Consider the following 14,217-nt stretch of genomic DNA (forward strand, 5'->3'; position numbering starts at 1 on the left):
CTCCCTGAAACACATTTCCTCTTTAAATGATGAATCACTTAATATATTGTTGCAGAAATGAAAGATAACAGTGAGTTATTTCTTCTGGTGGCTGCAATAACAAAGTAAGCAGCAACGGACAGATTTATATTTGCTACCTTTTACTGACAACTTTGCTGTAAAAAGCATCAGCTTGATATTTGCACATGCTTTACCATCAGTATGGACCCACTTAGACCATCTTAGTGGGACTCTTATCTAATGGTCGTGCATTATCTAAACCCCCCAAAAGGCATGAGGCAACACTGTCCTCTGTAACGAGCACATGAAGCAAATTCTCAAACAACAAGTTTAAATTGATGAAAAAGGTAATCGCAGGTATAAGTACCATTATTGTGGCACTCAGGGAGACAGGAAATGCACTTCAGAGGTTTTTGGGGTGCAGTGTAAAGATTTATTGTAATAACCAAATTATAAATGCTGACCATCTTCACAATATATTGATTAAACCAGACATTTATGAAACATTCCACCACCAAGCTTTATCAAGAACATTGGTCGCACATCGATATTTACTCAAAGTTGTTTGAAATTTTAACTCAAGGTTGAAACTATAACAGCGGCTTGATACTTTGTTTTCCTGTAAAATTATAAATGAATGCTGGTTAATATTGCAAACCCGGACTGGTAAAGCCATAAAGTCACTAATTAAATGAGTATTAATAATATAGAGAGTATAGAAAGAAGATTTTAATGTAGCTACATCTATTCAGTTTACCTTTATGCTAACCTATAGCTTCAGTTTTGACCAGATATACCATGGCCATAGAAGCTAAACTTGATTTGATTATCTGAATAACTACAGGAGTGTGTGGTGTTTATATCCACATTGGGTGTTTTATTGTAGTGATGACTATTAGCATACCGTTAAACTTTGGACATTATGTGTTTAAAAAAAGCAATGGTACTATGATGAAAACATAAAGTGGAGGACATATTTGTAGCTCTTTAAACCAACAAATAATTGCCGAGCTTGTGTCTGTTATTTTATTGCCCTTTCCCTCCCAATAAATCCATCGAATCTGACAGATCTGAAACATACACTTGTTTGTGTGTGTATGTAGAAATATAGCAGGATTTTGAATTTTGGTGGTGCAGTTGGTGAGTAAAGCCCCTCGGAGCACCGATGAATTCTCTTGCACGTTCTGTCCGCCCTCATTGTCTCCATGTGAACCCACACGGCTGCTCTCACATCCAGATGTGCTGACGGCCACGGTGAGCTTTTGGGGCCGCAGGCCTCGATGACCTTAAGGGCTTTCAGAAGCGTGCTCGCCGACACCCCCTTACATGCTGCTGAGAGTCATCAGTTATGCAGGGGAACCGCTCGCACTAAGGGGGGAGATAGCAGCAACAATATGGCGACAACCGCAGTTTCTCCCAAATCCTCCTCGCATCCGCAGTCCTGCAGCGGCTCCCTGGGTTCCGTGTAAAGCTTTCTCGGTGAGTATCCTCCGTGCGTCTTGGTTTGACAGCGCGCTGCGCATGTTTTTGGGCGAGAGCGGGGCTCCTCTCCGTCGGTATCCTTGCGTAAATGTCGCAGAGGAGCGCGCTGCTGCCCATCTTTTTCTGGAGCGCGGCGGATGCAGGACGCCTGCGTCGGCTCGCTGTCTGTCGCTCGGATTGAGACAGGGGCCGAATGAAGGACAGCATCCATCAGTCGATGCCAAACCGAGTCATTTATCGGAAGGAACCGCATCGTCGAGGAATTCATTAGACCTTAGCGACAGAAGCCGTCTGATAGGTTAGCATGGAAGGAGGACGCCGTCTGTCCGTCCCGCCACACCAAACGGCATAAACGGACTTTTGGTAGATCGGCTTTACTGCTTTTTTTTGTTGTTGTCCTGTTTACTGTGCTGTCCATCGGACGCTACACGTAAGGCACCTTCAAAAACGGGCTGGAATGTAAGTAGTCTGGACACACTTCCATCAGCATTATCCCGGGATTGTTCATTCCCGCGGTGCAGCAGTGCCACGCCGGTCCCTTAATCGTCACATTAGACCTGGTTTGTAACCTCGTGCGTCTCGACGCCGTCTAACTTCACGCTCTGTGCTGTCTCGTGCACAAATAGAGCTTCTTTTTGATTCAGCTGTCGACACGGCTTCACGGGTGTGGTGCAGACCCGTCAAGGCAACGCGCAAAAACGCACAGAATACGCCCGAGAGAAAGATCCGGTGATTTGATTAATGAGCGGGCAGAATATTGATCTGGCTTATTGTGACACGTGCACGCCACATGTGGGGCACTGACAAGCGCCACAGTTGCGTTGACAGCGTGACATTTTCCACATACAAGCCTCCCACTGCAGTAACAGCTCCGGCTGCTGTAGCGGGGCCACTACTTTGCGCAGAGATCCCGTCGTTCCCCCTCTGTGACCGAGCAAGACTTCAGCCGAATAGATTCGGGAAATAAGACGGCGTCCGTGAGCTTATTCCTCACCTGTAAGGGTCTTTTTTTCTTTTTTGTGAGAATTAGATCATGCTTCAACGTCCCTGATGTATTGTTGGAAACGGTTGCGCGGCCAAACTTGGTTATTAGAGGGACGCATCCCACCAGCCTGAGCCATATTCATATGAGCATTGTCTTTTTGATTTGGTAACATTGACGACGTATGAGGGATAATGCAGGCCCGGGAAATAAAAAGAAAACGTCGAGGTGGGAGCTCAATGAGGCCCCGGTGCATGAATAACGGGGGCGTACTGGCAGATCGAGTCCATTTTTTTTCTCTGTTTCGCTGTCAGCCCTAGATTATATATTCAGGCATATGTGGTGCGTGCGTGTGTGTGTGCGTGTGTGTGTGCGTGCATGCGTGCGCTGCGCGCTCATGTGGTGCTGAAGCGGACAGCGCCAGCAGAGCGGCAGCAGGCTCGGTGACTGCGAGGTTCCGGGGTCCATTTTAAAACAGACGCTTTGGCTCACAGGCTGCGTGTTGTCATGTCCCCTCTCCCAGCAGATAGACCGGAATGGTTCCACCGTGTGTCAGCTCTCACACGTCTAGGGCTTCTCATGAGACTGGGTTATGTAAGATGGGAGAGGGCCTTTTGATTCAAATGTGGTCGATGGAGGAATTTTTTCTCCCGAAACCTGCGTCCACGTTTAGCTCCATCCCCTCACGAACAAGAACGCTTGCTGTCGTTGTTATTGAAGGTTGACTGCAAGGGTTAAACTAGAGCCCCAAATCAGCGCGTTGCTCGCAGGCATAGATGCAGATGAGCTAAAGCAGGTCTCAGTTTAGGTGTGGGTGACTGTCCTGTCTTCGTTCTTTATCGACCCTCAAACGTCCTGCAGCCGACACAGTTGTCATGTAACCATCGATCCCACCGTGTCGAAGCCTCCCCGAGTCCTCCAGCCTGTAAATATGCAGATGCCCCCGTGTTTAAAAACCTTAAGAGTAAAATCCTCCTATAAATTTGTTGTTTTTGATTCAAGGTTTATGATTCAAGGCCTGAAATCTGGGGGTAGATGTTTGTGTTGGGGTTGACGTTAAAGACAAATCAGTGATGTCCAAAGGTATGAAAATCATCCTTATGCCGTTTTAGGACAATGAGATGAGATTTAATTATTTCTTTGCATCCATGCAAAAAGATGATTGGACCTGCAGTAATCCAACCATCTCCTCAAACCTGAAGGGTTACCTTATGAAAGCATCATTTCATGGTTTCAGCTATTTGAATACTCCTGCATACGGCCTTTTATTTTGCTATTTAGCAGAAAACTTTACAGCCGTGAGGAAATGTAAACAATGTACAATTTTAAGTATTTCATCTTTTCAAGAATTCAGAGAATATTTTGCATTTACCAACATGACTTCCTCCTAATCTCTCTCCCCAGGCAGGCGGCTCTGAAATCTTGCAACTCTATGCATGTTGTCACGTGGCGAGCGCCACAGTGAAGTGTGGGATTTTACATTTGTGCCAAAAATCTGGAACTTATGAATATCTTCATCAATTCAGCAGAGCAGGTGGGGTGTATTTGCATGTAACAGCAGTACTGTTTGCTGTCTGAGCTTTCCCTAAGACCGGCTTCTGCCCTGACTCCTTCATAGCTAATGCTGTGGATGGTACAGACCTAAAGACCAAGTAGCTGCAGGATGAAAACATGGCTGCACCCCTTCTTGCACCGCCAGGACCTGATAGCTTCAAGAAGTTTACTAGGGAATCTTTGGTGGCCCTTGAGCAGCGCGTCAAGGAGGAGAAGAACAGGAAGCCACCGAAGCAGGACAGCAGCTACCGTGACGACGACGATGAGAACAAACCCAGGCCCAACAGTGATCTGGAGGCTGGGAAGAGTCTCCCCTACATCTACGGGGACACCCCTAAAGGAATGGTGGCGGTACCATTGGAGGACCTGGACCCGTACTACCTGAATAGTCAGAAAGTGAGTTTTCAGACACACACAGCCCCTGGTGATGGTCCCAGAGGTACAAAAGAAAGCCCCCACTAAGCTATTAAGTGGATCCATATCCAGCTCTACTTTTCCCGTTGCCGCAGTTGTCTGTATTCACATTTACACCTCGGAAACTTCACCATTTGGAATTTCACACTGAACATCACTGCAGGACATATTTTTGGGAAAGTGTCAAATTATAAATCTTAAAATATAAATAGAATATTGCTGTTTTGGGAGGCACATATTCTGATTTCTATTCATTCCAGGATATTGAGGCGGCGTTAAGTCCTGCTGATTCACACGTTATGGCTCAGATTTACGCATAGGATGGGACATATTGTTTGTGATAATTGGTTTTCAGGTGCTCTCTGTTTACAGATAAATTAATTTGTGATTAGGTCGGGGAATGTAATTATGTTTTCTGCCTTTGGGGAGGCTGAGAGTTGAGCTCTTGAGGCGTTGAATGGGCCATTGTTGCGTCTCCATTGTACTGGTAGCGCTCAAGGGGGAAAGGTCAGAACTGGTAACTGTGGACGGTGGAACCAGAACCAAAACCGGAAAAATCCGATGCAGGCTGGGGAAGATATATGTGCAGGAATTATGCCCCCCCCCAGGGTTTTCCATCATGTCTGATGCAGAGACAGGTGACCTTGAAAGTCTCCACTGTCTTCACCATGTGTGGCTGTCACCCCTATCTCCTAAAGGACTCCACACGTCCCCACAGCAGCATCTCGTCTCTTCCTCAGCCAGCTAACAAAACGAGGAGTTTTACATATTTTTAAATGAATAATCGAACATAAAGGGGTGGGGGGTGGGGTGGGGCGGGGTGGGGGGAGCCATTTAAAAAGCCAAGTGTTCTTTGGTGTGTTTACAGATCTGTTGTGCAGTGTTAATTAACTTGTTGTTTTTAAAGAAGCTTAAATACTTTATCATAAAATGGCTGTGTTTACCAGGAGATCGAGATAATCTGCCATGTTATTACTGGTTCTCGATTTTTAAGAATGATGTAAGCCAATCTGCATTTGAACTCCCTCACACAGTAAATCTTAAAATGTTCCAGAGTTCAACCCAGTTGCTGGGGCGCCACTGCCAACTGATCTGTGGACAGTTTCCTGTCTGTGGCTGTCTCGTGTATCCCTGACGCCGCCTGTTACGTAACGTCCCCGTTCAAATGGAGGAGACTGGACACGTGGAAGCTGATTCCAGCCCCGCGTTGCTCCGGCTCAGGTTGTGCATCGCATTAAAGCGCTGTTGCCACAGTAGAAATGAAGTGGCGCTAGCTTTGTCGTAGCTCACCTGCTGCTTGCAGCCTGTCAGCCCTCAGCTTCAGGGGAATCTCATCAGGGTCCTCGGTCCACACTGGTTAGACTGTCACCGGCACCCGAGGCGGATGAGCAGCAGCCGTGACGTCAGATCAGGTGGTGACCTTGATGGGACAATATTCCCCCGCGTGTCTTTGTGGCTCAGTTGCGGCAGGCTGCTTCTGGATGTGTGGGTGGGGGAGCGGTCGTGGAGACATAACCATATCAGAGAGCATCTTGTCCATCTCTGGAGACTCACCCGCGACGGTTTCGGCGCCACAGATTGAAGGCAGGCAGGCTGGCAGGACGCCCGAGCTGGGCCGTTTTGGGCGGCGTCGGGCTTGTTGTCAGTGGTGACACACACGATTTTAATGGAGAGAGAGGAGAGAGGAAGCGGGCACGGGGAAATGGAGGACATGTGCAGGAATGCATGAGCACACTTGCTCTGCTTCGGGCTGCAGCGGGTCCCAGTGAAATGTGTTCTGCAGGGGAAGAACGGAGGGCACGAAAACAGCCACAGTACGGCGGAGCTTTTTGAGCTGGCCTGTTATTTTTAGGTAGCAAAAACATCCCACAGTGGGAAACGAATGCTTGTGAGACACGCTGCATGTGTCTGGAGAGGAAGTGTTGGCATGTCTGTCTGTCTGTGCGTCCGTCTGAGCAAAATATAATAACAGTAGCAACACAAGATTAAAATTAACTTTTGGTGTGACGGCTCAGCTCTGCTCTATTGTTACAGCCGTGTGTGTGTGTGTGCGTGTGCGTGTGTGTGTGTGTGTGTGTGTGTGAGGCTGCTGTCTGCCTAAAGGACCCATAAATCGCAGCCCATTTAGCGTTTGCCACATGGGTTGAAAGAGGGGGAGCTCTTTGATTAGCCGCTGCAGCTCCCATGATTGCAGATGCTGCAGCAGAGCCCGATAGCTCCAGCCTGTCCCCCCCCCCTCGCTTGTTCTCGCTCCAGCTCCCTCCGCCCTGCTTCTCCACAGCCTGCTGCTGCCACAGTTGCTGCCTGCCTGCTTCAGTTAGCTCTCCTGTTTTCTGCCTTTCCCTTCCCTCCTCTCCGCTACATTATGAAATTTTCAGTAGCTTTGCAGCAGTTTAGTCATGCGTTACCCAAAAAAAAAATAGCTCCACACCTCCACACTGCATGTTGCAGCGCGTGTGTGTTTGTGTTCATGCAGGTTTGGATCATAACATAGATTTATTCCTATTTTAAAGCCCTCATGACGGTGGCTGTGCCCAAGATTAGGCTGCTTCTTTCTGTAGGAACTGTCCTGCTGGCGGAGATGTTTCCCTCCATATGAAGCTTCACCTCTGACAGGCTGCTACTGATCCAAAATGGGAACATGGGTGTAACATTATGTAATCATTTCTAAACCTAGTGGTTTGTTCTGGGCTGTCTGAGGATGTCAGTATAATTAATATCATGGCCCCGTGTGACAGAATTGTGGGGAATGACCTTATTTCCAGTTTTGTGGTCCTTAAATGTTTATTTTATCGACACATAAGCCGGATCAAAAGTACAAAGCTGACATGCAATCACATGACAGAGCAATTCTCCTCACCCCACTTCCCCCTCCCGCTGTCTCCGGTGCTCAGAACAGAGAGAGTCTGCAGGGCTTAATGTAGGGAAGGAGGCCCAGTTAAAAGCACCCGGGCCCATATCACTGCTGCAAATGCACAGGGTCTCATGAAAATTTCATGCAAATCGCCATCTTTTATTTAAACAATTACGAGGTTATCCACAGGAAGACGCCTGCCCCTCTCGGTTGTTGCTCATTTCCTACTTTTGAAACCACCAAAGCTGTGACGTGCAGGGCTGACGGAGGGACTGGGACGACCTGCAAACTTTCCAGACACTGTGGCAGCCATTTTCTCCTCTAAAAGTGTTCCACTTTAACGCCCGTACGCGGTTCCTGCCGAGCGTTTTAGGTTTTCTGCAACATGACACCAAACACCACCCAACGTTTTTATCAACTGCTCAAGTGAATGCCCCTGTTGTGCGTTATCTTGTTATTAATTGATTATTTCTGTGTGTTTTTTCCCCCTTCTTCTCTCCACAGACATTTATAGTGCTAAATAGAGGGAAGACAATCTTCCGTTTTAGTGCCACACCTGCCTTGTACTTCATAAGTCCTTTTAATCCGGTTAGGAGAGTAGCTATTAAAATTTTGATACATTCATATCCTTTGACATGGTGTAACAGTCCAGATGTGAGTCCTGTTCATGTGTATTATTCATCATTCGTCATGTTCCGTGATCCTCCTGTTACATTTATGGCTTGAAAAGAACAACTTATATAATTATTTTATTTTTAGGTGCTTTTTTTTTAAACTGTCCTATCACAGTACGGGACGCCTGGCTCACAGCGTGACTCATCCTGATCAGAAAAGCGGAGCAGCTTTTTAAATTTACCCTATAATGGCTTAATGCTGAGTCATCACTGGCATCTTAGTTAAAACACAAAATAAGCCATTTGTTAACAAAGTCAGCTCCCTTTGAATACTTACAATATTGTTGCTGTTTGAGAATATAAAACCTGTGCAGCTGTAAACCACGCACAGCCTCAGGCCTTGTCCTTCCACTAAATACATAACATTTTATTATTTGATGAGGAAAATAGTGGCCTGTGAGGTCATCAGTGCTCTTGGTAAAAGCTTGCAGTGCTACACTATATTCATTAGTGTTCCAACAGTGGTGGATTTGTGCATGATTGTATTCATGATATTTGTGTTTGTGTTTGTATCATGTTTTTTATGATTGTCAGATTGATGTAATGCTGTGTGTGCCTGACTTTCAGATTTTCCTTAACTGACACACTCTTTTCAGCATGATCATTATGTGTACAATTTTGACCAACTGTATATTCATGACCTTTAGCGATCCCCCCGAGTGGTCAAAACAAGTAGAGTAAGTATTTTTTAATTTTTACTCCCTGCTTTTGTGCATGCTAATGACGAGCCCCAGGTTGTTCCGTGAGCTGCTTTTTTCCTGTTCTTTGTTAAAATTGTTTTTTACTAATTGATGTCGTGCACTAATGGTAAATCCACAGATGTCAGTAGTTCAGGATCACTCCAGATAGACGCTCAGGTGATTAGAACAGGCTTCTGGTTTTAATGTTGATCCAATCTGGTTAAAATTGGGATTTGTTCAGCTTCCTGATGCTTCCTGGGCAGATTTCTACCCTTTGGTCTGCAGGCAACCTCTGGTTAGGCTATGAAGTCCCCTCAGAAAATTCAAATACACCAGAAAAAAACCCACAATTGAATGCGCCAGCACATCTGGTCCAACACTCCCTTTGTTGTAGCCCGTCTAACGCTGCAGATCGAGGTCCATCAAAATTCCTCACAAGTGGGGATGAAAGTCATTACTGTCCCGCCTCTCCCCTGCATGAAAATAGAATCTTATAAGCTAAACTTTATGAGCCGGAGGCTACAAAAGCAGACATTATGGCTCTAAACTTGTGATGTGCCCTGCACTCCACTGTTATTTTGTGTGTGTGTGTGTGTGTATGTTTTTTTACTTGGTTGTTATTTCATCTGCTAACAAGGGTGCAGAGATGAGAGCGCTTTGATCTCCTCTGGTGAACTGATTCTGTCACCGCTTTTTTCCTTTCAGGTACACATTCACAGGAATTTATACTTTTGAGTCACTTGTTAAAATCACCGCCCGAGGATTCTGTATAGACAACTTCACATTCCTTAGAGATCCATGGAACTGGCTGGATTTCATGGTCATTTCAATGGCGTAAGTATTTCTCAAACTGTTAAAGAAGATGTATTTAAGTCAAGCAACATGAACTCGTGTCATTCTGGTTGGTTGAGGAGGGAGGGTGAAGAAAGCTAGTTGCCAGTACTACGGTGCGGATGATGTCATTTCCTGTGGTTCTTACTCTTTTCTTTCTGTCCGTCTCTCTGATAACTCATTTGTGTTTCCTCCATTGACTCGAGACTTTTCTGGTTCTTCCCTCTGGAATTTGAAGGTTCTCTTCCGCCACTCAGCAGCTTCTTGGACAGCTGCCAGTCTGCAGTGCCATCCATTTAAACTTCCCATGTAGCCTCCCTTCATATTTTCTCTCTCATACAACAGCCCTATCATCCGCTTCACTTCACACCCTAATTCTCCATTAACATGAGCGGCTAAAACGTGATCAGACAGCCCATCGTCCCTGTGTCACGCTGCCACGTAGCCCAGCCATGTCTGAATTTAACTATTCCCATCGTATCTGCATGTAAATAACAAGCTGTTATAACTGTGGTTTGATCCTGCAGGTATATAACAGAGTTTGTAAACCTAGGCAATGTCTCAGCTCTGCGCACGTTCAGGGTGTTGAGGGCATTGAAAACTATTTCTGTAATTCCAGGTAAGACAGGATGGGGCGAGGGACGGTGGGGCGGGGTCGGTGTTAGGTGTATGTGTCTATCTTTCCTTTTACCTTCCACCCTTCTCCTCAGTGGACACGCTCTGTGAGTGGCGTCGTTTCCTCCTTCGGTGGTGTTGTGCTCTTGGCGTGTGTGGTTTTTGTCATCGTGTTTGTTGTGTGATCCTTCCCCTATTTCAGATATATAACAGAGTTTGTGGACCTGGGAAATGTATCTGCGCTGAGAACGTTCAGAGTTCTCCGAGCATTGAAAACTATCTCTGTCATTCCAGGTGAGACTCAGTTTAAACACTAAGGCTGATCCTCTCACCCTTTCTTTTCTACTCACTAATTTTGATTTAAGCAACAAACAAAATAATTGGAAATAACCATTTTTTGATTTATTTTTCCTCCAAAATTATCAAAAATGGTATTAATACATTTTTGATAGGCTTTGCAGTCTCCTTTACAGCCCCTTTATGCTCCTCATACGAGGCTCGTTTCTAAGGCAGTTAAGGTTTTTCCTCAGAAATGGCTTGAACTCACTCTTTTATCGCAAACTTTTGGATAAATACACGACATTATTCAGCAAAGAAACTGTTTGCAGTAATGTTTATATTATAAAATGGTAATTTAAGGGAAAACTCCGACCACAGTGCACGTTATGTGTTAATGCAGAGCTTTGCCTTTCAAATTTACCTCCAACTAAGTCATTCAAAACGAAAACTTCCACGAAAGTGACTTAATTAACAGGTTTGCATTGTTTGTAAGCTAGCAAGTGAATTGGAATGTCGCCCATTCCTTTGTCACGTTTAAGCACATAAATGACGGAGACGCTGTCAGAGAGATCCTGACAAATGTGTTTTATTTATATATGAAGACTGCCAAGCCTAGCTTGTGAACATATCTCTTATGCTGCATGATGCTTTTCAGTCACTTGCTTTTACAATATAAGCCTATGAGAGCTTGGCTGACAAATGGCATTGAAAGTATAATTTACCCCCCTTTGGTTTTTTTTTTTAGTTGGATTATTGATTTTTTTTCTCTCTCTCTTCTTTTTACAACCTACTTAACTTATGTACCATGCAGAAACAGACATGGTGTGCTCTCGTTGTCGAGGTTGGGGATGCAGATGGGGTGGTTAAATGACCTCTTGACCTCTTTGAGTGACACTGACTGCGCATCTATCAGTCTCCTGATGGTAGATGTACAACAGCTCCCCACATAATACATAATTATTTTTTTTCAAAGAAACATAAATGAGATGCTTATAAATACAAACATTAACGTGTTTGACAAGCAAAAAACTGGTTTACTTGATTTAAATAAGGTGATCAGTGCCACTCATGTTGGGGCAACACAGTTAGAGCTAATACACGATTACACCGTCAACTTATCCCATTTTCACAACGATAATCCGCTAACAGATTAGTTTAGTGCTGCCAAATTGTGACTTGTCGCCTTTGCGCCGTCCCAAAAAGTAGTGGATTTTTCTGTTTTTGTCTGTTTGGGCATTGATGCTAAGCTCAGCTAACTCAATCAATTGAATTGATCAGATTTATTGGTCAGTCTAGCTTTGCTCCAGTGTCATGGGGGTGCTGTCGGGCTGTCAGTGTAGACTAAAGCACCTGTAGTGACCAAAAGGGTAAAGGGGGTGTAGATCAAGCTACTTCCTGTTTACGTTCCTCGCGGACCCTTGTGAACACTGCCAGAAGATGTCCAGAAGGTAAAGAAAACACTTCTGTCTTTACTGGTGACGGTGTGGATGAGCCAGACTGCAGGGTACTGATACTGGTACTGGGACTGGTACTGGGACTGGGACTCAGTGTTTTTCTAATGACACTTTTAACAAGACAGTTCAAGAAAGTGCCCACGCTGGCGCTGGCATTGAATTGCTCCTGTTCAGCCTTGGAGTTTAAATGACCTGCATGTGGTTTCCAGCCCCCACCCCCCCCTCCCTCCTTGCCTGTGCCTCCGTCCTTCTCATGGCCCCCGTTGTGCTGCTGTGCTCTCTTCCTTACGGATTTCCTCTCACTTTTCAGGAGCCTTCCCCCTCTCTTTCACTCTACCAACCACAGCCAAAAAAACCCAACATAATCTTGTTTAACATGAGTAAAATCTGTTCATCTAAAATCTGAAAAGAGTGGAAAGGCTCATAAATATTTTCTGTTTGTTTTGATTAAGAGCAATATAATGGATGTTACCTGTAACTTTTATATAAAATGTATTACTACCGACAGTGTGAACAAAACACAGATTTCCTCATAGATTTCCTCTTATCACATCACTGATAAGAGTGCAATATTCTGTTTTAAATGAGCGTTTAAAAAGTTTTGTGAATTAATTGTATTGAATTGAATCGTAAACTGAAAGTAATAAATAATATAAAATCCTAGCTTTAGCCATTGCTAATGGATACTTTTGAGTCACAGTGACAAAAGTAAATTCAGGAAAAAGTAGAAAGAAAAGCTTCCCAGGTTTGGTCTCAGTATCTCCTGCATAGTTTGTCCTTGTGTGCCTGGCTGCCCCCAGGCTTGAAGACCATCGTGGGCGCCCTGATCCAGTCTGTGAAGAAGCTGTCGGATGTGATGATCCTGACCGTCTTCTGCCTGAGCGTCTTTGCTCTCATTGGTCTCCAGCTTTTCATGGGCAACCTGCGCCAAAAGTGCGTGTTCTGGCCAATAAACATCACCGACAGCCAGCTGTCCAATAAGAGCCAGCCTTTCGACTGGGACGAGTACATCACGAATGACAGTAAGTCCAGGAGTCAACAGAGGCCTGCCAGCGGTGCCGGGGGTCTGAGACTGTCCATTAAATGGATGGGCAACAATAATTGGCCTGATATCAGTGTAAAAACACACCAGTCAGGCTCCCGTCAGGGCTTGGTTTCAACAGAACTCATTTATTCATTTAACATTCATTATGTTGTCCCTCTCTTCAGCCAATTTCTACTTCCTGCCCGGCCAGCTCGATGCTCTTCTTTGTGGGAACAGCTCAGATTCCGGGTGAGTTCCTCACGCGAATGCAGCGAATCGTTCAACAGTTGCGACCGCAAATCTGTCTGAAGTCTGATTACTGTGAGGAAACTGAGTCGCATGTGGGGTGATCTCTCTTTGCTTATCGAGCTCTGTCCCTCGCTGTTCTTAGGCGCTGCCCAGAGGGCTACACCTGCATGAAAGCTGGGAGGAATCCAAACTATGGTTATACCAGCTTTGACAGCTTCGGATGGGCCTTCCTGGCACTTTTTCGCCTCATGACACAGGATTTCTGGGAGAATCTTTACATGCTGGTAAATAAAACGCGAAGTCAGGCCACATACAGTCAAACAGCACCACTGAGCTGAAAAGATACGACAAGTTAATGATGGAATTCTTCAGGAAAATCAGCCATCAATATACAAATATGTTTTCTCTCTCTTGCCTTCAGTTAAATTGCCAAACGTTCCACGGATCAGACGCGTTATACCTCTCAAATTGAAATTACGTAATATCAGTTAGTTCCCATTTATGTAACTTGTTCGTAACAGTCGTTGTTCTCTGAAGATCCTTATTCCAAGATACTTGACTTCCATTTTTTTTCTCTTTCAGGGAAAATTGTAGAAAATAAACAATCACCTAAATGAGTAATAAAATTTAAAACTGTGAATGTAAAAATTTTGAACAGTCAGCATGTCATACTGCCATGCCACATGCATTCTGTGTGTGTTCTGGCAGATCCGCTGTTTTACACAAAGCCCTGTAAGCACTTTTACTGCCACATACAGCACACACTGGGTGCAGGGGAGCAAATATGAAATATTAAGAGCTCAGGCATTACTGTATGGCCAATGAGGGAAATGAGACCTGATGGGAGCGTTCCAGCTCTTACTTCTATTTTTGTTCTCGTCTTTGAAACTCACCTCCCAGCTGCAAGCTTCAACGGCTACTGTGCCGACCATCTTTTAAACGCCGACTATTTAGCTGTTTTAATACCCGCGCTCATCCTGTCTCTGCTTCTGTCTCTCTGAAGACAAAATGGTCGAAAAACATTTCCAGTCTAAACGGGTTCTGGTGTCAGCAATGATTTAAATACCCACAGCTCTGTGAAATGTATGGAATTCCTGTCTTAAATCTGCATTAGGGGAAGGGTTC

General features: G+C 45.0%; 1 protein-coding gene across 6 annotated transcripts in view; it reads left to right on the plus strand.

The window, feature by feature from the left end:
* The first annotated feature begins 536 nt into the window (after positions 1-536).
* The window catches only part of scn8aa (sodium channel, voltage gated, type VIII, alpha subunit a), a 37,281-nt gene continuing 23,600 nt past the window's right edge, over positions 537-14,217 (plus strand). The window contains exons 1-10 of one of the 6 annotated variants that reach the window (XM_029833624.1): positions 537-1,479; positions 3,869-3,998; positions 4,083-4,414; positions 7,791-7,909; positions 8,548-8,637; positions 9,346-9,474; positions 9,999-10,090; positions 12,620-12,841; positions 13,029-13,092; positions 13,235-13,376. In XM_029833624.1, coding sequence (XP_029689484.1) covers positions 4,136-4,414; positions 7,791-7,909; positions 8,548-8,637; positions 9,346-9,474; positions 9,999-10,090; positions 12,620-12,841; positions 13,029-13,092; positions 13,235-13,376 — 1,137 coding nt within the window. In that variant the 5' untranslated portion in view covers positions 537-1,479; positions 3,869-3,998; positions 4,083-4,135. Of the gene's footprint in view, positions 1,480-1,507; positions 1,942-3,868; positions 3,999-4,082; positions 4,415-7,790; positions 7,910-8,547; positions 8,638-9,345; positions 9,475-9,998; positions 10,091-10,125; positions 10,194-10,288; positions 10,381-12,619; positions 12,842-13,028; positions 13,093-13,234; positions 13,377-14,217 lie in introns of those variants that run through there. The other 5 variants (XM_029833623.1, XM_029833626.1, XM_003963094.3 and 2 more) reach the window with 5 other exon arrangements.

This window comes from Takifugu rubripes, chromosome 3 (assembly GCF_901000725.2).
Source record: "Takifugu rubripes chromosome 3, fTakRub1.2, whole genome shotgun sequence".
Lineage (NCBI taxonomy): Eukaryota > Metazoa > Chordata > Actinopteri > Tetraodontiformes > Tetraodontidae > Takifugu > Takifugu rubripes.